The sequence below is a fragment of the Ruditapes philippinarum genome, unplaced genomic scaffold (assembly GCF_026571515.1).
Source record: "Ruditapes philippinarum isolate M1 unplaced genomic scaffold, ASM2657151v2 ctg2990_1_1_1_1, whole genome shotgun sequence".
Classification (NCBI taxonomy): Eukaryota; Metazoa; Mollusca; class Bivalvia; order Venerida; family Veneridae; genus Ruditapes; species Ruditapes philippinarum.
The window spans coordinates 19865-45638 of record NW_026854139.1 but is presented as its reverse complement, the minus strand read 5'-3'; the positions used below and the strand labels follow the sequence as shown (position 1 = coordinate 45638).

At 34.5% G+C, this 25774-nt stretch overlaps 1 protein-coding gene across 1 annotated transcript; it reads left to right on the top strand.

The window, feature by feature from the left end:
- The first annotated feature begins 978 nt into the window (after positions 1-978).
- On the top strand, positions 979-9887 carry LOC132739080 (uncharacterized). Its single transcript, XM_060726731.1, has 5 exons — positions 979-1798; positions 2765-2870; positions 6229-6335; positions 6969-7044; positions 7568-9887. The coding sequence occupies exons 1-5, from the start codon at positions 1244-1246 to the stop codon at positions 7777-7779; spliced, it is 1056 nt and encodes a 351-aa protein (XP_060582714.1). The 5' UTR covers positions 979-1243; the 3' UTR covers positions 7780-9887.
- The last annotated feature ends 15887 nt before the right edge of the window (positions 9888-25774 follow it).

Sequence of the window (25774 nt, the reverse complement as noted above, 5' to 3'; positions counted from 1 at the left end):
CGATATGTAGTGACTAATTATGTACATGTAGTGTAAATCTTAAGTATAGATTGCATCATGAAGAATATCAAGGACTATTTCTTATGGTTTTGTCCTCGGTGGCCCTACATGTTGTTGGGATGCGTTTATTGAATGCCACCCTTCCTTGTTGATCTTGTTTTTCATATTCATTACCACCGCATCTGAAACTAAACTTCAAACATTATTATAGACACTAAATACTCTAAAAATTGGTTAAAACAGTAACCAACTCAGGGTTGAAATGAATGTTAACCACGCCATCATATAACAAAAAAGAGAAATTCAATGTGTTAGTATATTAAGTAAACCCTCAATGACCCTTTCTTTTAACTTTCGTTCAGTATCTCGCCCCCTTTGTTTTATTTTAATTGTTTGTTTTTTTTTTCTTTAATACAAATGTTTTATTCATTGTTCTATTACTGTTATATATACTGTATTTCCGTATACATACAGTGCTGCATGTTTATAATTTCATTTTCAAGTATGACTACATGACTGTGCTCAAGGAACGGAATTAAACTTATTTATATAGCTTTATATATTTTCTCTTGAGTACACTTCTACGTGCACGAAGTTATTCAAATATAACTCGACACTAATGCTCGAATTTTCAAGGCGGGGCTAATGACGGGGATTCGCGCACAATTCAGATCCCTATGACCATATAGTACGCATTACTAAGGTCCATATGTGCTAATTCAAGGTCACTAGAGATAGTGGAATGTCTAAATATTGTATAGGGCATATCGTTCATTTCAGGATAACGATAAAATTATTAACGTATCGCGCTTGGACTAGGTCAGTATGTCAAAGGCCAATATCACACCCAGGGCAGCAGACGTGTTTTCTGTACCACGTGCAAAATTGAAGACCATGCACCCTTTGAAGCTGGTACATGTAAAGGTAACGGTATCAATGTTAAATTTCAGTTTTATCACTGTCATTATGATTAAGAACAGACAAAAAGACAATGTAAATGTACTCATAAGATCCACTTTTATAAACCATGCTTCATAATTTCCGGGCGGGAAGTATATGTCATTCACTTTAACTGGGAATTTCCGATCTAATGTATGATTACGCATCAAAACAGATATGCCTCTAGAAGAAACTTGTTTATCAATATGGTTTTAAGAACAATTGAAAGCCATTTTAATAAATTTAATTAAAAGTTGGTTTAGATTGGTATTTTTTCGAGAAAGTCTAGATCTAATATATAACAATGGCTAATCCTCTTTATGCCAATACATGTGCAAGTGTTGGGTTTGATTTAGACAAAAACTCATATTCTAGATCTGACGTTGACAATTGTGTTTCTTTTATTTCGGATTCGACATTCTGTGAGACTGACTTCGAAAATTTAGGAAGTGTACAAAGTGATCGATATGGTGATTACACCCATTTGTCAAAAGTTGCCAATAGTACCCAGGATGCACCTTTCTATGACAATGCTGTGGATTTAAGAATTACGTCAGTGATGAAAACGAAACAAATGAAGAACGATCAGCACTATCTAAATTCACGATCTCAACACAGTGTACTTTATGCAAATGGGGACATGATAAAAAAGGAAAGAGAATCTGTTACCCCACCAATTCCAAGACGTAAACGTAGAGGTCAGAAAATAGTGCAAAGAATATCGACCATACCTGCATCGGTTCGACATGAAATTCAAGGGTGGCCTAGATTGAAAACTGCTGCGGTTACTCTTTTAGGTATCGTGGTCGGCGCAGGACTTGTGATAGGCGGTTATTTTGTATATAATTATCTTGATGCAGTACGTATAGTTTCCCAATGTTTCTTTTCTTTATTTTGCTTATTTACTTAAAGATAAAAGTAACTTTAAACAAACAATCGATCCCGACTTAACAGACAACTCCTACTTACCCCCCCCCCCCCCCCCCCCACACACACACACACCCGGAATTCAGACCATTCCTCTATTAAGAACATTTTTTTTAAAAGAACGGAATTTTCTGTTACAATTTAATGTTAATGGTAACATGATCCACAATGAAGACTGCCTCAGTTATCCACTTTTAAGACATCAGTTTCATTCAGTCCCAATTCATTGTTTTATCACTATTGAGACCACTGGTAATCCAGTCCACACCTTTTCAGATGAAAAGTTTATTGTTATTATGAACACACAAAAATATAAATAAAAAATAAACGTTTGTGACAATAATCGATCAATAGAAGAATGGCTTTGGAGACTGGTGCCCGTTGAAGACAGGAGAAGGTCGAAAATACAACAATTATTTCTTTTTAAGAAAATGATTATATACCATTGTATGAATAATTCCGTGCAAAAATAAATAAAGCAAGCGGAAAATATCTCTATTTATTATGACAGATGCCACTACGAATATTTTAATTCTGTAGATTTTCATTATAAACAAGTTAATTATTGTTTGTAAAATTTTCAAACACATTATTAAAGTTTTTCCACCTTAAACGGTAAAACAGAAATAGAAAAATAGAAATATCACGTAATAGTGTTATTTTCTTAATAAGATGTAATTCGGACTAATTCCCATAGAGGTAAATCCGTAATGTACCGACAAACAGTATTAACTAGGTTTTCGAAAAGGTCAATTAATCAATCATGTACGGTTTACAGATCACATGCTCCTCTATGTACCAAAAACAGGTCACGTGCTCCTCCATGCCACGTACCAATACCCTGCGGGCTCCGGCCCGCAGGGAACAATAACCCTAATTATGTTTTGCAATATATCAGTTTCAGATGAATTCATCAAGGAATACAACTGAAGACACTTCTTGTAAAATTGTGGAAAGCCTAAAAGATTGCAGTAGACCTAATATCATAGATATAAAAGATGAAGGTAAGTATTACTTTGAATTATATATATATTTTTGCTTATTTTTGCTGTTTGTATAAAGTTTGTGTTTCAGTTTTTCACAATATTTGTTTCTTAAATTAATAGTCCTCGTGGTAAAATATGCAATGTTTCATATGCAAATTTTACCATGAGGACTGTTAACTATTACCGCCGTGTCTAATATGGGCTATTTCTATCTCACGGGTATTGTATAATGTATCTGACAGGTATTAAGTAAATGTATTGGACTATTTGTATGACGTTTATAATGGATAATGTGATCGAAGCATACATTGTATTAGGCAATGTCGACGATATGACTCCTGCTTGGACGATGTGACTTAATTATATGAATTGGGCGATTGATGATTTTTGAAACGATATGTCTAGAACGTTGTGACTGACACGGTTTTGGCAATGAAAATGCCTTTTATTATCCCAAACAGTGATTTTATCGCTCAATAATATCACTGTTTGGAGTTCGGATGTGAGGAATTATAACACGAGGGCGTAACCCGAGCGATATAGTGATGCGTACTCAACGACAAACAGTGATGTTATTGAGCGATAAAATAACCGATTTGGATATATTATTTCGATTCTAACACGACATCAAGAAATAAATGTTGCTGTACCTGATATTAAGCTAAACTGCGACTGGTTCTTTTCCGTACGTATCTTCAGCGGGTCGCAATTTTAGTGGTTATGTCAAATGTATTACAAGTTAAATGTTGATGTAGCACATCAAAGACGCCGCCAGATGATGTGAACAGTCAATCAGCATTGAAAATCGTTCTCTATATTTGTTATTCCATTGTGTCAATTGTTTATTTCTTGAAATGTTGAAATCAATATTAATCTATTGAAAACAATAAAAATGGAGAAGAATAGTCTGTACATACGCAGACAGTTCTCCCCCAAAATAGAAATGTCAAGACAGGAACTGGTAAGGAGAATAGTCTGACTACCTACGCTTTACAATTCTCGGGCTTACCGCATACAACACTCAGTGCTTTGATTCCTCAATATTCTTGGTATGTGCTCGTTGTTTCATAATAAAGTTGCATATGTTGCATATTTTTGCATAATAAAGTTGCATATATTTGTGAAAATGTAGAACCTAATGCATAAATTCACAAAGTAATGCCACGTCTGAAATTTTGAAATGTTTGTCTGTTGCGACAAAGATTGAAACGTCTGGTCGAAGCAAAATAAATTGTTTCATAATAAATAGAGGATATTGAATGAGTGTAAGTTCAATACTGAATTTATTGCACGAGTTGAATAAAATTATATTATGCGAGCCTCTGCCGAGCATAATATTATTTTATTCAACGAGTGCAATAAATTCAGTAATGAACTTACACGAATTTTATATTCTATTTATCATATACCCAAAATAATGACCGTTTAAAGTGAAATAAGAGTCATTTTTCATTGACGCGCCTATAGTATAACGCTAACATTTAGCGCGTCTTTACACTATGTTTGTATAACGCTAATGACGTCACGTCAAAATATATGCACGGCCGTGCAATACCATATTTACGGAGTCGCAAAATCGGCACGGGTGTGTGATAAAGTTGCATATGTTGCATATTTTTGCATAATAAAGTTGCATATATTTGTGAAAATGTAGAACCTAATGCATAAATTCACAAAGTAATGCCATGTCTGAAATTTTGAAATGTTTGTCTGTTGCGACAAAGATTGAAACGTCTGGTCGAAGCAAAATAAATTGGAGAACAAGTAAAATTGAAATGATTGGTACACTTAAAATAAATTCTAGACAATATGTGCCGAGAATATGTCCATTTAAATATTGGTGCGAAGTGCATTATGTTCGAATGATTTTGAGAACGAACTGTTCTGCAGTGGTCTCCTCTTATTGGCCGTAGCGTAACCGATGCACAGAGTTTGGCGTACTTTCTTAGAGGTTGAGGGAGAACGGCCTCTGATAGATAGTGGGCGCGATTTAGGCTTTGTAATTTGTAATTTAATGATTCGTGATATTGATCCCTTTAGCCCGTCAACTAAGACTAAATGCTAGCTTTTTTTTAATGCGTTTATTTAAGGTCGCCGCCGGAAAGTCCATATGGGCGACCGTACACTCAAGTCGGGCCATCCTAGATTTTTTCGTCGATTTTTTCCAGCTTTATTGGTGGAGGAAGACCCCAGGTGCCCCTTCGGGCATTATTTCAGGCACGAGCGGGCACCCGGGTAGAACCACGTACCGACCTTCCGTAAGCCAGCTCGATGGCTTCCTCACATGAAAGATTTCGACCCGAGTGAGGATCGAACCTACAGCGGTGAGGGACCTGTGATCTCATGTCAACGACCTTAACCACTCGGCCATGGAGGCCCCTAAAATGCTAGCATACGGAGCAGCACATTAAATTTGGCGACAATTTAAGGCGGAGCCGAACTTCAACAGAGGCGGAGCAAATGAAGTGAGTGACACTGCCTCAGTCGTAACGATCGACTATAGACTGGCTCATTGGCACATTATTTATTAAGTAGATAAAATTAGATAATGGTTAAAAAAATATGATATTCAAACATGGCACTATCACTTCAGTTAAACGTTTATTCTAATCCCTTATAAGCTCTACAACTTGTTGTACATGAGAAAAGCTATTTTTATTAGAAAATTTGAGAAACGTGTGATTTTGCTAATTAAAAAAATAAACAAAATCAAGTCTAAAATTTCCCCATTGCTATATGGACAAATGCATATCTACGAGACGCCGCGTGCACGCAGCATCTAATGATTACGTCATATGTCTAAATATAGAACGTCAACAGTGATTTTATTGCATAATAACACTTTCGGTTCAAGGAAAAATGCAGGTGGTATGGTTGCTGATTTGTGCCATTTGTGTTTTCGCTGCACGTTCCCGCCATAATATATAACACTTTGCCCCGCGCCCCCTCTAATTACCGTATTTTCGCCTAAAAGCCGAGAATTAAAAAGTTTAATGGCGGGGGCCAAAAGGCGAAAACACGCTTATTATCAAGGGTGCTAATAAGCGTGTTTTCGCTCCGAGCCACCGCTGTTTCATCTATTAAATTTCGCCCGCGCCCTCGCTAAAAAGCGACTTTTCGTTTCGCCCCACCCCGCCATTAACTTGTTAATTCTTAAATTTTCGTTTGGCACAAACCAGCTACTATAGTTAACAATGATTACTTAAGTTGAATTAGAAATTATAAAACGTTGTTGTTGTTTTCGTTCACTCACTGTGTTGCTCGTTTCGATTATTGATTTACAGTTTTACTTTTGCATGATTTTTACATTATTTTCACGTTCCTGCGTTGCGGGATATACACATTACTAACATAATTTAAATTTAATTTTTTTCAGATCAAAGAAAGTCGTTTGCGGCGGAGTGTTCAAAGATTAGCAAGAAAATCATTGATGACCAAAAGTATATTATTTATGAAGACGGAGTCTCATTCGTTGATGCCATGGTATTGGATATATTTAATACATTTAACATGTATATAGATCAAGGCATTATATTTTAACTAATTATAAATGTTTTATATTTTTTGTTTATCTCAGTTTTCACTACATGATAACGTTTTTCTCTCATTTTTTATACATGATAATTAACGAATTTTTCAATCTATCTATTTTCAATTGATGGATCATTTTAGTTATAGATAAAACAGTTATCTATTTTCATATAGCAGAGTGTCAATTTTATTACATCACAGAATATGATACATATCTTCACTTTCGGAGAACACTGTTTTGATTTATGATCGCACTTTGCTTTGTTAACGATACAAAAGTTTCTTAGATTGCATCGTTTCATTTTATGGTTACAAAGCACGGATGTGCAGTTTTGGCGGATTCCTTTTTATCGGTGGCAAATGCTCATTACTTTGGATTCCAGTAGGCTAAGGTTTAGATTTCCTGTTTTCTCTCTTTTTTATGCAGTATACCCATGGTAATATTAATTCCATAACTATAAAATATCAGTAAGTTCAATAAAAAAAACAACAAACAACATAACCAAAACAAACAAACCAAAATACCACCACGTACAAGATTCGCTGTTAGTTTCACACTATAAAATGTATATACTGCATTTTCAGGAATTTTGTCACCGAATTGTGAAGTTAAAGATGTTATTTCGAACCTCGGGTGAATGTAAAAGCTTCCAAAATGAAGGTACACGTCCTTTCATAAGTTTTTTTTTTAAATAATCCTATCATTTCAATATAAGATGTAAAGGGAGGTAACCTACTTGAAAACGTGTGTCATAATACTTGTTATCAAGGGCAGTAATACCTGTCAAACCGATAGTATTTTCGAGTATTTTCCTAATATACATACATGTACTTGTATCTAATGTAAACAATTTGAAGCAATTCTTCTTATTTTAAAGATCTTTATTATTTTAATTCAGTGTCAATTTTGTTCATTCAATTTATGTTTGTATCATATATCTAAATAAAAGAAATAATAAAAGATATTTTAACAGTAAAGGCACTTAAAATTGATAATATAAATTTCTTTCCAGTCGTGTCAGCCCTAAGAAAATAGGACGGAATTGTCTCACAATCACAAAATAGGGCCAGTAGTAACGGCGTGATTTTGCATGTGGTCCGATGAGATTAGGGGCACACATGTCTTGGTTCTTAGAAATATTAGTATAAGAATAACAGCGTGTTTATCATAATTATTATTTCAGGTCCCGGATACTGGATTGGAGAATGGTGTCAAGCGGAGCGTACTGGTAACAATATAAGTTGCTGGCAACACATACATGCCTCAAATGTGATTCAAGTTTCGGGCAAGGACAGGTGTGCCTATATACAATCTAACATTGACAATAAAAACGAGACATGCGGCAAAAGTTCTGACTGTTTTAAGAAAAAGATTCCCGTTTGCAAGTGTTACTAGTAACTTGTTAACCCACACAAAGAATGAAAATCAAATTTGTATCACTTTTTTCAGATAATTAGTTCAGATAATCAAGTAACTGGTGACATAAAAATCCAGGTTGAGATGAATGTTAAACAAGCTTATCATCCTGAATCTTCATTCGATAAAGACATTTGAGCCGCTTCACGACAAAACCAACATAGTGCGTTTGCATCCGCGCACTCTGATCAGGATCCATGCTGTTCGCTATCAGTTTCTCTACTTGTAATAGAGTTGGTAAGCGAACAGCATGGATCCTGATCAGACTGCGCGGATGCGCAGGCTGGTCTGGATCCATGCTGGTCGCAAACCCATTATGTTGGTTTTGTCGTGACGCGGCTCATTTAATTGTTGAGCTTTATGTCGAGCTAGCTTCAAATCTCGACTCGGCATTTAATATTGACCAAATTTTGGGCTAAATGTCGAGCCAGCTTCACATCTCGGCTCAAAATTCAATATTGAACAAATATTGAGCTGAATATTGAACCAGCTTCATATCTCGCCAAGAAATTCAACTTTAATTAAATGTTGAGGTTAACGTTGAGTCAGCTTTATTTCACACCTATATATGCAATATTTACCAAATGTTGAGTTTGAAGAATGTCGTGCCGGCTTCATATCTCAGCTCGACATTCAATATTGACTAAATGTTGAGCTGCAAGCATAGACGAAAAATCGTAAATACGGTGGTAAATTATTCAATTTCATATTTGAAGTATATATATATTGTATATAGAAGCAAAGCTTATCAAAATTTCAACACCAACAATCGAATTGTATACAATAATCTTGTTTTATTTGAAAAGATGATAATTAGAAGGATTAATATTATTATGTTTTAATAAAGTTCTTTTTTGCTGATTATCGAGTAAGCATAACATCTCCGCTTATCAATCAATTAATTAAGATCGAATGTTTAGTCAGCTTAATCACCGCTTGTCATTAAGATCGAATGTTGAATGCTACCCTTCTAAGCTGCCTGTCATTTGCTTTATGTCAAATGATGAAATGAATGTTTTCCCATCTTAGATTCACATCTAGTCACTCCCTATTGAGCGGATGTTCAGTTTAAACTTGACATATAATCAAACAAATTCATGGTTTACAAATGATGAACGATCACAGAGCTTACATCTAGTGTTAATTATATATAAATATATCAAACCATATAATAATAGGTTAATGACATGCATATGCCGCCAGTATTGAGCACGGCGTTTCTGCGCTTAGAACTGTGCGTCTGATTATACACAATACCGTTAGTTATTCGAATTGTGATGTCTTTCAACTTAAATCTACCAAAGATCCTGATAGATTACCTTAAATGGTCAAAGCAAATCAATTTTCGTTGATAATGAATCATAACCCTACACCATTGAATATTTAAAAAAAATGAAACAACTTGGGAAAAGATGCATCAATAAATATATATTTGTTAAAACATGCACGAAGAAAGTTACCAATCCCTAGCTGCAAACGTTTTTATGGTAAACTACCAATCCCCAACTGCAGACGTTTTATGGTTAACTGCCAGTTTCCAGCTACACACGTTTTTTATGGTAAAATTACCAGTTCCCAAAATGTTTCTATGGTAAATTACCAGTCCCCAGCTACACAAGTTCTATGGTTAAATTACCAGTCCCCTGTTTCACAGGTTTTTATGATAAAACAGTCCCCAGCCACACACGTTCTGATAATTAATTACCAGTCCCCTGCTTTAAACTTCTTTAAGGCCCATTTCAAGACACATGCAATACACGTATTTATAGGAATTTCCTGACAATATACGTATGCATGGTACATGTTGTAATGCATATTCCAGAGAGGTTTGGCATTTGACTAGTTTTTATTCAGAGGGATTATGACTGGAATGCATGCACGATTTTTCACTATCAAAATGTATTTTAATATCTAGATTAAGCTTGATGTTACATGACAATACATTACATGCAAATTCTTAGGGATAGTCAGGACCACCCTTCCTTCCAATCTTCTGATACACGGATGCGTATTTATAGTTACTAGCCACTTCTATTTATCGGAAAATTACATTTCCTGAATACACATATATGTATATATATAAATTTCTTGCCACTGGTTATTCATGTTCTTATACCCCGGTCACATATTCACGGAATACGCCCACGGAAGAGCCACGGATTAATTCCGGCATCGTCCGTAGCTATTCGTACTGGTTAGTAGCTCTCCGTATTGTAACCGTAATCAATCGTAGTAGTCCTCGTATATCCGTAGCGATCATTGACAATTTTTGAACATGCACAAAAATTTGCTACGGAAAAATCAACCGTAGCGTATCCATACTAGTCCGTATTTAACCGTATTGATACGTACTGGTCCGTACGAAAACCGTACTAGTCCGTACTGATTTGACCAACTTGTCAAGGATTTCCACGGTTTGGTACGGAATACTACGTATTTGTACGGTTACCCTACGTATAAGCTACGGTTTTAATACGGATTGATACGGAATTGTCACGGAAAGCCACGATCGTAATACGTTGTATTACGGAGAGGCAGGATTAGCACGGTCTTATACGGTTTATTGCGTTGCAACACGAAACGGTACGGACTTGTACGGTCCACCACTGTTTAGTACGGATGAATTAAGTATCATGTAGTTTTTCAAGGGTACTACCTTCTTGTTAAAAACAGAAATATTTGCGGGAAAATTCAATAAATGATAATTGCCATTTACTGGCTGCAACTTTATATTGAAATGGCTCAGAATGCAGAGGCAGTGGTCGAGCTGCTTCATGACATGCATAGAGGTAAAATATATTAATATCGTACCACAATTCATAAGTAACAGAATTATAACATTTAAAGTTACACATTTTACAAACATTGTATCGTGAAATTTGAATAAATATTTACATAAAACGAAGTGTCTCAAAAGATATTAGCTATTAAAACAGTATTCAGACTTTTGTTCGTTCATCATTACCTTTTTCTTAGCCATGAATACATAAAACAAGTAAAAAATTGCTGGGAAATGCAGCAATATGATTGTCACGGCGAAAAACAAAACAAAAAAACAAAAAACCAACCCCCACACACAAAAAAACAACAAAAAAAACCAGTTAAATATATTTATAAGGTATCTCCAAATAGAATTGTTTTGAATTGACATGTTAACTTGTTCAGAAGGTTTTAAAATATCATAATCATGTAACTTGTTACAAGAGCCATATTTATATGCAGTAGAGCAGAATAATTATCATTCTTGTGTACTGCATACCTCTCGAGTGAGATTTATCCACCTATGAAGGTTCATGTTGATATCTCAAAGGCCTTTGTAGTTATGCTCTGGACAAAAAGTATGAAAAATAACAAAGGGCAATAACTGAAAAATAATGCACGGTAGGTTAAATGTCTTGTGTGCTGCACTCCTCCTCAATGAGATCTATCCACCTAATAAGTTTCAAGTTGATACCTCTAACACCTTTTTGAGATTATTATTATTATTATTATTATTATTATTATTATTATTATTATTATTATATACCACATTTCTATAGCACTCTTTTCATAAATAATAAATGTTCAAGAGTGCTTTACATAAATCCGATAAAACATAATCATATATATATATATAAGACATAATGAACAACATTAATTAAGTAAACCTATTAAACAATAATGATAATCTAAAACCAGTAAAGGATGGTAAGAAATACAGACACATTTAGTTTAAAATCAAGGCTCAATTAATAATAATTGAGATAAGCTCCGGACAAAAAGTATGAAAAATAACAAATTTAATGGCAATAACTAACAAAATATAAAGGGTATTATTCTTGCGCACAACATTCCTCCCCAATAAGATCTATCCACCTATAAAGTTTCATGTTGACATTTCAAAGACTTTTTCAGAGATATGCTCCACTCAGGTGAAAAATTTAGTATGGAAAATAACAAAGGGCAATAACTCAAAAATTATGAAGGGTAGAGTTATCACTCTTTTGCACTGCATACCTCCTGAGTAAGATCTATCCACCTATGAAGTTTCATGTTGAAATCTCAAATGCTTTTGTAGTTATACCCTGGACAAAAATAAAGTATTGAAAATAACAGGGTGCAATAACTGAAAAAACAATGCACGGTATGTTATCATTCTAGTGTGCTGCAATGCTCCCCAATAAGATCTATCCACCTATGAAGTTTCAAGTTGTTACCTCTAACATTTTTTTTAGATAAGCTCCGGACAAAAAGTTTGAAAAATAACAAATGGCAATAACTCAAACATTATAAAGGATAGAGTTATCATTCTTGCGCACAACATTCCTCCTCAAAAAGATCTATCCACCTATGAAGTTTCATGTTGACATTTCAAAGACTTTTTCAGAGATATGCTCCACTGAGGTGAAAAAATTAGTTTGAAAAATAATAAAGGGCAGTAACTAAAAATTATGAAGGGTAGCGTTATCACTCTTTTGCATGAGATCTGTCCACCTTTGAAGGTTCATGTAGATATCTCAAAGGCTTTTGTAGTTATACCCTGGACAAAATTAAGTATGAAAAATAACAAAGGGCAATAACTGAAAAATAATGCACGGTTAGTTATCATTCTAGTGTGCTGCACTTCTCATCAAAAAGAGCTATCCACCTATGAAGTTTCAAGTTGTTACCTCTACCACTTTTTAGCTCACCTGCCACAAAGTGACAGGGTGAGCTTTTGTGATCGCTTTTCGTCCGGCGTCCGTCCGGCGTCCGTCCGTCCGTCGTCCGTCCGTCCGGCGTCCGTCGTCCGGCCGTAAACTTTTACTTTAAATGACATCTCCTCATAAACCACTAAGCCAATTTCATCCAAACTTCACAGGAATGTTCCTTTGGTGGTCACCTTTAAAAATTGTTCAAAGAATTTAATTCCATGCAGAACTCTGGTTGCCATGGCAACCGGAAGAAAAAACTTTAAATATCTTCTTTTAAAAAACCATAAGAGCTAGAGCTTAGATATTTGGCATGAAACATCTTCTAGTGAGTGTCTACCAAGTTTGTTCAAATAAAAGCCCTGGGGTCAAAATTGGTCCCGCCCCGGGGGGTCATTGATTTTCCCAATACGCATATAGTAAAAACTTAAAAAATCTTCTTTTAAAGAACCCAAAGAGCTAGAGCTAAGATATTTAGCATGAAACATGTTCTAATAAGTGTCTACCAAGTTTGTTCAAATAAAAGCCCTGGGGTCAAAATTGGCCCCGCCCCGGGGGGTCATTGATTTTCCCTATATGCATATAGTAAAAACTTAAAAAATCTTCTTTTAAAGAACTCAAAGAGCTATGGCTAAGATATTTAGCATCAAACATGTTCTAGTAAGTGTCTACCAAGTTTGTTCAAATAAAAGCCCTGGGGTCAAAATTGGCACCGCCCCGGGGGTCATTGATTTTCCTTATATGTGTATAGCAAAAACTTAAAAAATCTTCTTTGAAAAAAAACCCAAATAGCTAGAGTTTAGATATTAAGCATGAAACATCTTTTAGTGAGTGTCTACAAAGTTTGTTCAAATAAAAGACCTGGGGTCAAAATTGGCCCCGCCCCGGGGGTCATTGATTTTCTTTATATGTGTATAGCAAAAACTTAAAATCTTCTTTGAAAAAAACCCAATTAGCTAGAGTTTAGATATTAAGCATGAAACATCTTCTAGTAAGTGTCTACAAAGTTTGTTCAAATAAAAGCCCTGGGGTCAAAACTGGCCCGGCCCCAGGGGTGTCATTGTTTTTAACTATATGTGTATAGTAAAAACTTAAAAAAAATCTTCTTTTAAAAAGCCCAATGAGCTAGAGCTTAGATGTTTAGCATGAAACATCTTCTTATGGGTGTCTACCAAGTTTGTGCAAATAAAAGCCCTTGGGTTAAATTGGCCCTGCAACTTTGGGGGGGGGGGGGGGGTTGGGTGGGGCCTATATACAGGTCAGCGACCCTCAGGGCCATCATGGCCCTCTTGTTTAGATATTCTCCGGACAAAAAGTCAGAAAATAACAAATGTCAATAACTCAAAAATTATAAAGGTTAGAGTTATCATTCTTTCGCACAACATTCATCCTCAAAAAGATCTATCTACCTATGAAGGTTACATTGACGTCTCAAAGTTTGTTTTTTTAGTTAATTTATGCTCCACTCAGGTGAAAAATTAAGTATGAAAAATAACAAAGAGCAATAACTAAAAATTTAGAAATGGTACAGTTATCACTCTTGCATTGCACACCTCCTGAGTGAGATCTATCCACATGAAGTTTCATGTTGATATCTCAAAGGCTTTTTGAGTTATGCTGTGGACAAAAATTGAGTTTGAAGAATAACAAAGGGCAACAATGAAAAAAATATGCAGCGTAGAGTTATCATTCTTGTGCACTGCACTTTTCCTAAATATGATTTATCCACAAATGAAGTTTCAAGTTGATACTTCCACCTATGAAGTTTCAAATTGATACTTTTTGAGATATGCTCCGGACAAAAATGCAGAGTGACGGACGGAAGGACAGACGGACGGATGGAGACTAATTCTATATCCGTCTTTTCGGCGGGGGGTAATAAACATTTTCTTGCTCATATCTAAAGGAAACTCAGAATTTTGCTCACAATAACGTGACATGAATTCTGAATGAAGTTTGGTGTTGTGGTAAAAACTGATTTAAGGACCAAATTAAGTTATTTTACAACCTGGTATGGTAAATGTTAATTGTGAAACGCATATAGAAAAACCAAGTCTCATTTTAGAGAATTGCGCAAGAAAAATGAAATTATTAAACAAGAGGGCCATGATGGCCCTGAGTCGCTCACCAGAAACAACTGCTTTTCAGTGTTGGAAATTATTTTTCAAAAGAACTTGCTGAAAGGCAAGTCCAGCTCTTTCGGCAGTTCAGCTCGATCAACTTTAACTTGCCCCTTTAGTAATATACTTTCACAACACTGATTGTTTTAGCCTTTTTTCTTCATAATAAACAATGGGACCACTAAGATGGCCCTAGATGACTCATCTAACCCATCATTTCATTATTCACTATAAAAATTGTAATATTTTGCCCTAATATTTTGGAAAGGATTTGTTAAAATATGTATGTTGCAAGTGTGTTCCTATGAGACTATGTAGAATAAATGCAGAACAACTGACCACTAGAGCAGGATTAATTTTGATTGGACAATTTTTTTTCAAACTTTTTTTGAATGAAAACACAAAATGTCACATGCAAAACATGTAAGGTGTAGATGTTTGAAGCTCACAGTTTGGGACAAAAATTTTTTTATACATTCTGTATGGTAACATAACTGTACCTCAAAAAAAGACAATAGGTCAGACATAGTAAAAAATATGAAAAAGTAGGCCAGTTAATATCAAAATTCAATTCAGCATCAGAAATTACACCCCTAGTCCAAATTTCAAGTCTGTATGTCAAGAACACAAGAATGAAAGTCAAATTATTATCAAAAATATCAAAAGTAGGTCAGTTGATATCAAAATTCATTTCGGCATCAGAATTTACAAACCTGGTCAACATTTAAAATCTGAATGTCAAAATACAAGACAGTAGGTCAAATGATGTCAGTAATACCTAAAGTAGGTCAGCTGGTATCAAAATTGAATTCAGCATCAAAAATTACACAAATTACACCCATAGTCCAAATTTCAAGTCTGTACATAAAAGACAAAAAAGTAGGCAAAAGCGATATCAAATATATCAAAAGTAAGCCAGTTCATATCAAAATTCAATTCAGGAACAGAAATTAAACCCCTTGTCCCTTGTTAATTCAAACAAAAAAAATGAAAAAAAAATTACAATTTTTTACAAAATTCAATAAGAGAATTGAGCAGATAAACTCATCTTTGATAGTAAAGTACAGGAGAAACAAATTTTTATGTTTTCTTTAGGCCTATTTTTTTCCTGGTTAATGACCTACAACTGACCTTACAATGATGCAATAGTCCGAATTCCAGAGCTGAAATATATTTACACATCATAAACAGGTCATGACCCAAGCCAATGAAATTTATGAAATTCTTACTGAAAATGTCTTATTTGGATAAAAGAATGAATAAACTATGTACAGGAAACTGCATATGCTATTACAGGCAATGTAAAGATGGTCTTTTCTATAAAAAAAAAAAAGAAAAAAAAGTTTTTGTAATGACACTATCATTATGTTTATACTGTGACCACGAATAGTGTTAAGAGTTTAAAACATAACATATCCACTTTGTGTGAAGTCAAAACACGTATATTTCATATTTATATTTATAAGGAGACTGTGTATCCATTGTCAATATATTTTTTATATTAAAATTAGAGCTTAGAATATCTTTAAACTTTAATTTAAAGAAATGCTAGTGCATTTAGGCTTTAGCTTTAACAGGACAAATCAAATTAATATGAGCAAACTTGATTAAAGACTACATAAGAATGCTACGGACAAAGTTTAATGATCATCTATCAATTAGCTCTGCAGATGAAGATGTCTAAAGGTTTTTCTATTTTTAGCCCTAGAGACCCCTAAAAGGGGCCAATCAAATTAAGATGAGCAAACTTGATAAAAGACTACCAAAGAAGGCTACAGACAAAGTTTGGTGATCATTCATCTATGAGTTCTGTAGAAGCAGATGTTTAAAGGTATTCTTAATTTAGCGGCCCCTACAAGGGGCCAATCAAATTTATATGAGCAAACTTGATAAAAGACTACTTAAGAATGCTACAGACAAAGTTTGGTGATCATCCATCCATTAGTTCTGTAGAAAAAGATGTCTAAAGGTTTTTCTATTTTTAGCCCTAGAGACCCCTAAAAGGGGCCAATCAAATAAATACGAGCAAACTTAATTAAAGACTACCCAAGAATGGTACTGACAAAGTTTTGTGATCATCCATCTATTAGTTCTGTAGAAGAAGACATTTAAAGGTATTTCTATTTTTAGCTATAGCGGCCCCTACAAGGGGCCAATCAAATTAATATGAGCAAACTTGATAAAAGACTACCCAAGAATGCTACAGACAAAGTGTGGTGATCATCCATCAATTGGTTCTGTAGAAGAAAACGTCTAAAGGTTTTCTATTTTAAGCCCTAGTGACCTCTAAAAGGGGCCAATCAAATTAATATGAGCAAACTTGATAAAAGACTACCTAAGGATGCTACAGACAAAGTTTGGTGATCATCCATCAATTAGTTCTGTAGAAGAAGACGTTTAAAGGTATTTCTATTTTTAGCTATAGCAGCCCCTACAAGGGGCCAATCAAATTAATATGAGCAAACTTGATAAAAGACTACCCAAGAATGCTACAGACAAAGTTTGGTGATCATCCATCAATTGGTTCTGTAGAAGAAGATGTTTAAAGGTTTTTCTATTTTTAGCCCTAGTGACCCCTAAAAGGGGGCCAATCAAATTAAATATGAGCAAACTTGATAAAAGACTACCTAAGGATGCTACAGACAAAGTTTGGGTGATCATCCATCCATTAGTTCTGTAGTAGAAGATGTTTAAAGGTTTTTTCTATTTTTAGCTCTGCTGAACCCTAAAAAGGGGCCAATTGAAATGACATGAGCAAATTTAAGTGTGACTATCACAAGGATGCTACAGACCAAATTTTAGTTAAATCTGCCCAGCAGTTTTAGAGAAGAAGATGATTGTTGACGCATGACGACGGACGACGGACGCCGGAGTATCCCCCTTTGCTACTAATAGCTCACCCTAAGCCTTCGGCTCTGGTGAGCTAAAAAAAGAAGACAATTTAAGTTCTTAATTGCAAATATAGAAACTTAGGAATGTAATGTTCAAAGACATTTACACGTGAAAAGATTCACTCCCAGAGAGAGACATAGATCCGACATGAGAACACATTAGTCAAAATATGTCGTCCCTTCGTGTTTTCGCATTTTGAGGCGAAGACGCGAAAATATTTGGATGGCGTTAATCAGCCACCATACATAATCCATTCAAGGCGAATTTCTCAAGCATGTCGAAAGGATGTCCGGAAATGTGTTAATATAAAACGCTGATATTTCGTGTGTTGATAAAAATACTGTTTAGATTCTATATGGTTTTGAAAAAAAAAACTGTTTCTATGTAACTTTTCACGGAAATGGGCTGTACAATGATTACCTAAAAACAATAAAATGTCGGCTGTAGAAATCGAAAGGCATTTTGTCACGTGACTTTTGCCCATGCTACCGAAAACTACCCATCACAATATCGCGGCGTTGAGACGCCGTGAAATTAGGGGAAAATACGCTAAAAATATGTTTTCGCCATGTTTAATTTGGCCTTCATTTCTTTGCGTCGGAAAAAAACTATAAATGCTAGTATGGGCCTTAAGACTTTGACGACTTGATTCTTGGAATTCTTAACAGGAATAGCATCTTCTAGCGGGTAATATATTTAATATGTAATATAATTATTAACTGATATAATTATGTGACGAGTGAAAGGGAGATAATTAACTATAACCTTAACATCCTTTTATTGACTCCCTTGAGTATAGTTCTGTTTATTTGAGACTTTGAGTATAACAGGGTTTAAACAGTGAAGTACTATTTGAGTTTATGATAGATTGTATATCAATGAAATATTGATGAAATAAAATGCGTATTTTCATTTTCAGTATCTTCAGTGCCAAATTTTTTTTTCACAGCCGTGAAACATATTTTCTGTATTTTCACTGGTGTCTTGCCAGATTACGTAATAGTTACCGTACGAGGAATAGGTCTGCATAGTATTTACAGACCCGGGTGGCGATTTGAAGACCGAGAGAGCGTAGCGATCGAGGTTTTTAAAAGGCCACCGGGTCTGTAAATACTATGCAGACCTATTCCGAGTGCGGTAACTATCTTACCTACATGCTCTTTTGTTTTTCTATCCATACATCAGTGTTTAGCTCAGTATTTGTTAATATTACTCACAAGAAACATATTACTTATGTACTTTATCATGTTTAAGAAAGCATTCCAAAGCCATGCAAAGATACCATCCGCTACGCTCTTGTAATTCATTCGCTCACAAATCAGGTGTTATTTGAATATTCTCGTGATTTTAGTGGTTTTTCATTATGTGATAAGTATAGGATAGATCATGAGTACCAGTTGGATGTGAGATTTATCAACGAGCGAAGCGAGTTGATAAATCTCACATCCAACTGGTACGAGCGATCTATCTGACTTAGACCACAGGTAGTTTTCTCTGTTTAAGGTGAAGATTAGACGTGCGTAAACGATTTCTTCTCCGACTGTTACATAGGGATATCCAAATATTTCTTATTCAATTTATTTGGCCTTTTTGTAGGCAATAAAAAGCACGAGAAAACGGCATAATTCATGTTATTTCATGAATATAGTCACTGAATACACAATCTTATGAATGATAGATTTTACATTCCATTATAAATTTCTACTCAGAAGAAAATTGGGAAAAAAATAACATTTTTGAATGTGATATTATTACAATTTCGCAACTTGGGAGATTTGTTTGTTATTCCTGTTGATTGCTCATTTAAATGATTTAATGACAGCACCGTACACAGCGCTTGAATAAATAAGTCAAGAAGCAAGACTGCTTTCCGAAAAATACTCTTAAGACAGAAATCATGGGCGATGGCTGCTTATCAAAAGTGGGCGTGTTGGAGAAACGGGCAGGTAACTTTCATTAAACGTTTTCCTTAATGCTTAAACATTTTTATGAGACAGGATATTTATTGGTTGTCCGGCTGAAGTTGATAATATTTTACTTGACGTATAGATTTGTTTATTTATATACATCCTGCATTGACGTTTTTTTTTACCTCATTCATAAACTAAAAAGTATAACAAACGTCCCTCTGAAGCCTTAAAGCATAGCATTTCCTTAGCGTTGCAACTTCAGCCCAGTAACCTTTCAGAAACTCCACCCCTTTCCCCACCAGTGGAATCCCCTCTTCCCAAACCAGTAAATGAATATAAATCTACAATGTCTGCTATTAGGAGTGAGCCGGGCATAATTTAGGATGAGATTATTAAAAAATGTGCCTGACAATATTACAGTAGCACAAAAGGGGTCGTAAAATTAAAATACATATATAGATTTAAGTAGTTTTTGATAAACGCATTTCATTTTATCAAACGCATTTCATTTTATTATTGCTTGTTTTTTCTTATTTACGAATACAGTAACTATTGAAATGACGAAATAAATTGGTGAAAGGACTATTGCTATCTGTTCGGTGTTTTATTTGTTTGGGTCGTCAGACCAAACAAATAATGGTAGCGAAATTTCAGACCCTGATGCTGTTAATTGCAAATGCCGAAAGTAGTCCGTTTTTTTGAAGCGGTTAATTCCCTTTATATGTACACTAACGCCGAAAAATTCAGGGGAGATCACTGCGTAAAGATGGTCAAATGACAGGCGCATTAACTTTCAAGTAAAATAGTTCCCGGATGGTCGAATATTTCCTATATTGTTTAATTCTTTATAGATATACATGCTTATAGTAAGCTCCATGTGTTATTTACATCTGTGTTAAACAACAGTTAGCGTCGAAATAATAAGGGTTACAAAACCCCTAATTTATGAATAATATGGTTTTCTTCAGGCCGTTAACATATAACTTTCACCGTGACCGAGTGTTTGTGCGCTCCCTTAGGAAGCGGAAAGGTCGCTGGAGTTCAAATCCAAAAAGGCAACTCATTTTGTTTTCAAATTGTTTAAGTTAAATAAACATTGAATGAATATCAGCGTTGCAATTATTCTTATAGCCAATTTACTACAATTAAAACGCTGGAAAGCATTGGTGGCACAATACAAAAACAAATTGGTTGATAATCTCACAACTTTCATCTTTCTGACATTCTGATACCCAAACAAATTCAGCGCCTTCTGTTCTTTGATTTTAAAAGGGGCATTACACTATTTACTTTACCATATACATAAATATTTTCCCCGCATAAAGCGTGCACATAACTGGTTTTTCCTTTCAGTTGAATACAAACATGATAGTTTATATCAAACACTTTACTGTGATGTGTGGGATATATCAAACACTTTTAAACTTCTCTGATTGGCCGAGAGAAAACAGCTGTGGTCTAAGGTCAGATGTACTTGTTGAGTTGAGTCACAGAAAATGAAAACAGAACTTGTCGAGTAGGGAAAGGTAAGATCATTATTTTGATATATGAATACATAACATATTAATAATATAAACAAATCTTGAGGAAGATAAAAATGTTTTCTTATCATAAAAACGGAACACTTTATCTCTATATATAATAAATTTCATGGTAAATAGATGATCAGGCTATTTCTTATATAATTAAAATACATGTATACGATTTTTTCAAAGGAAAGTAAAAGACAGGGTTCTATGAATAAATATAAGTAATACATGTAGTTACACCGTTATGTGCGTTTGGTTTTGTTGTTTTTTTATGATGGCTGATTTTAAATGTTCTTAGAATTTCATCCATGTTTGGAATAATTTTTTTCCGTGCATTCTTAATTAGCATCATCTGTTCTAAGATCGCATGTAAGCACGCGATCTAGAATGGAAGTGCAAGTCGTATTCTTGGTACTGGTATACAAAATCCAAATTGAAATTTAAAAATAACTGGGAAAAAATGAAAAAACGGTCTTATACTTAAGATGAACTATACTCTCACTGAAAGTAATATTTTGGGAAAGAAAGATGCAGAAGTTGACTTTGATTCGATATGCACCAATAATATAATCGCCGTATATATCCCATAATGCAGAATTGTTAAAATAATGCAGGATTGTGCAAATTCAGACATAGTTGTGGAAACTAGTATCTTATGAAGCTATATAGTTCGGCAAATGTGTTAGGTATACCGAAAAGCAAACTTTTAAGAAAGGCTTAATGTGCGTTGTTATTCTCATTAATATCGGCGAAACACAAAACTTCAACGCCAGAACAGTAGCCAGTTCGTTTTTCTCACAAATAACCTGAAACATAAGTTATGAGGATCCTTACAGCCGTATGCGCTAATTTATTTCGATTAATCTTTAAAATATATATCGACCCTTTTTCCTATTCAAAGTGGTCATTATCCTCCCCCCTCCCCCCACAACTCAGCGTTCTTTTACGTACTGTAATGCACGAGTTTCTCGACTTCACATATTTTCTATTGTATAGAGAACAATAGAACAATAACCGGTCGGTATCTATTTGCAGACCTGTTAACCGGTCGGTAAGTGATTTACTAGACCGCTTTTGACAAAGGAGCCGGTAAGTAATTTCTTCTAAAGTACACAAAATAAAAGTGGAAGTCTCTCGAGTCGTAAGGTAAAAAAAGAAACTTACTCATCTATAAATAATAGAAAAGTCATTTTTTGTGTATTATTAAGGGATACATTGTATTTTAATCTAGTTGTATGGATGACAACAAAATCATATATTTATAGGAAAAAAAACTTGAATATCTTTTCTATATTTTCTTTCACCAATTGTCATTTTGTGGAGCATTTGAGAGATGGACATCAAACGATTATTTTAAAGATGTCACGGTGGGACTTTTAGCAATGGATTGCTCGCTTATATTTGGGTGCCTGTTATATAAACTGCTGGTCGGGTAAATCTTAAATTTGTTGAATATGGAGACTATGTCCCGTATTAAGAATCGATACTTACACTTACACTCATTGAGTAAATCCCACATAATTGCCTAACGGTCAAGACAGTCCTCATCTTTCAGTAAAGTGGTATTCAGGTTATTAAGTGAGTGTCGAGTGAACTAAAGAAAGTTGAGAATCTGTGAGATTAGGAGGGGCTACATTGAGGTGTCCTCAATAAAATGATACTGAATACCACTTAGTTTGGAGTATTGATTCTGAATTAATTTCGTCCTATATTAATTTAAGTGCATGATATACGCAAACTGACAGTATTTTAGGAAATAAATGTTGAAACAGAACAGATGCTTAGGAATAGCCATGATCCCTTTGAATTTAAGCCAGAAGTTTAATTTTAACAGAATTTTTTATTTCCAAAGGAGTGTATCCGAAATGGTACAAGTAGTATGAACTATTAAGAGTGTATTCAGCTCGCGGTATACCAGTACTTATGCCATTAAAAATGAATTCATACGATTTTAAGTTGGACATTTCTTGAATTTCCTTTTATCCATGAAAATAACTGTTCCTGTGTTTGTCAATGTGACCGTCGATGATTCTGGATACCAGTCCTCGGATGATTTGTCGTTTGCGTCTAGATATAGGCCTATATAAATATTTGAGCCGTGTCATGACAAAACCAACATAATGGGGTTTGCGACCAGCATGGATCCAGACCAGCCTGCGCATCCGCGCAGTCTGACCAGGATCCATGCTGTTCGCTATCGGTTTCTATACTGGTTATAGAGTTTGTAAACGAACAGCAGGGATCCTGATCAGACTGCGCGGATGCGCAGGCTGGTCTGGATCCATGCTGGTCGCAAACCCATTATGTTGGTTTTGTCATGACACGGCTCAAATTTTGTGTTTTAAACAAATGCCATTTAGTTATTAGTATTTATTGTTTTGTTTATGAAATATTAAAAATAACAGTTTTAATATACAAGTTATAATTACACTGTTTAAATTTTGGGATTGACATAGAATTCCAAATCTATATATCTGAAGACATTTCAAATGAAACATGACAGAAAAATATCCTCATGGCGTCATGAATAACCATGGCATAAAGTTAGCGTTGACGTCTGAGTATTTTGATTAAAACAACTATCAAAATCCACGTAGCAAAACACATCTTGAATATTGTTAAGCATAAAGTAAAATACACTTTACTAAACGAGTCTTAGATCCAGTTCGTAACTTTAATAACAGCTGTATAATGATTTACCACTTCAGTCGTTAGGTATTCCAGCATCACAATCAAACAAGGTTGTTTTGTTTGTTTGTTTGTTGTTGTTTTAAAGAGTAATTATGTACAAAATCATTGAATTTGATTTAGGAAATTAAAATATTAAGATTTTATATTTGCAAATACCAACGACAAAGATTTAAATAAAACAGTATTGTTAAAGGCACGTTATGCCTCTTTCTATTTTAATTCTTTAGAAAAATAATTAAAAATTATTTAAAGTTGCACTTAACATGCAGTAATGTGTTATGATGGTAGAAAAATGTAAACAATGTAGTATTTTGACTCCATACAAAATGATAAAGCAAAATGATTATACCTTTTGCAAAAATTGAACTTTTGAGAAATAAAATTGATAGAATTTCTGAAGCATAATGGGCCTATTAAATGTCATAAATGATCTAAAAAAAGAAAACATAATTCTGTATTGCAAAAATTTTCATTGGCAAAAATTTGATGCTACTTTCAAAAAAAATTAACGCTATTGAAATGTAAAAAATTTCAGTCAGAAGCTTTTCACTACATATTTAACTTCTTTTTGTCGTCCTTCTTTCAGGGTTTCTGAATACGAGCCTTTGACCTATTCAACGTATAGGTATAACGTTTCGTATACAAGACAACTTTTGTCGCTAAAAACTAAATGTTGAAATGACAACTTTTGTCGCTCAGTGCTAAATGTTGAAATGACTCCCTAATTCTTTTCCCATTTTTCCTGCATCTCTCTTAACTGCATCTCTGAGTAGATTTTGTAAATCAAAGCACAGAAGGCGCTGAATTTGTTTGGGTCTCAGAATGTAAGAAAGGTGCAGGTTGTGAGATTATATGTATAGTGCCACCAATGCTTTCCAGCGTTTTAATTGTAGTAAATTGGCTATAAGACTTATTGCAACACTGAAATGCAATCCAATGTTTATTTGACTTAATCAATTTGAAAAAAAAATGAGTTGCCTTTACTCCAGACCTCTCGCTTCATAGGCGAGCGCGAAAACCCTTAAGCCACGGTGAATTTATATGTGAACGGCCTGAAGAAAACCATATTATTCTAAATTAGGGCTTGTAACGACTTTAACTGTTGTTTAACACAGATGTAAATAATCCTGGAGCTTACTATAAGCATGTATATTTATAAAGAATCAAAGGGATGCAAGTTCTGTGGTATTTTCTGATCTTTGCAATCTTAATCGTACTGTATATCTGTATGCATTTTCCTGTATAAGTTTATTTTTATGTATTATAATTCATTTTGCAAGGCACCAGAGTTTGATACATACGGAATTCTGCATAACTAGAGATGCATCAAAAAATCATTTATGTTCATTTTTTTACGACAGTCACACTTTATCCTTGCATATCATGGCTACTTCCTTAACAAAGACACTTAAAAAAGTATTAAAAAAAAAGTTTCCTCGACTTGGATTTGAACTCCAGACCTCTCACTCCTGAAGCGAGCGCGTTACCCCTGCACCACGGGGAAGTTATACAACTAGTGTCTGAATAACATCAAGTCATTCTAAATTTAGAACTTCCATTGCATTTCGGGTTTGTTATCCTTATTAATTTCGAGGTATTTTGTTCAAGATAAACCTGTTGTTTAAAATTGAAGTAAATAATTTAGCGAAAATCTTCTCGCCCAAACAGTCCGACATGTAGTATCTATATATTCCACTACTCGGTTTGTGTAGTATTCGCTAAAAATAGTATTTTCATTGATAAAATCATATTCATCCGCGTAATTTGTATTTGTGCATTTATTGACAATTCTATTAGCCAACGCTATTTTTAAACTTTGAATGCGTTGTTATTTGTTGGATACTTGTAACAAAATAAAAATATTTCTTTCTTTTAAATCGCTAGTTTTAAGCTGTTTTGAGAACTACTTGTTGTTAGGTTTGTTGTGAACTTCTGTGTCAGAGATTGAATGTCCGCTTTGTATTTACTTAATTTCGATCAGAAAATACAATAAAACAATATTAGAAATCTTCGACCTTTCGGGAATTATTTTGCTTGAAAATTAATTCGCCTGTCTATGACCATCTTTATGCAGTGATCTCCCCTGAATTTTTCGGCGTTAGTGTACATATAAAGGGAAGTAACCGCTTCAAAAAAGTGGACTACTTTCGGCGTTTGCAATT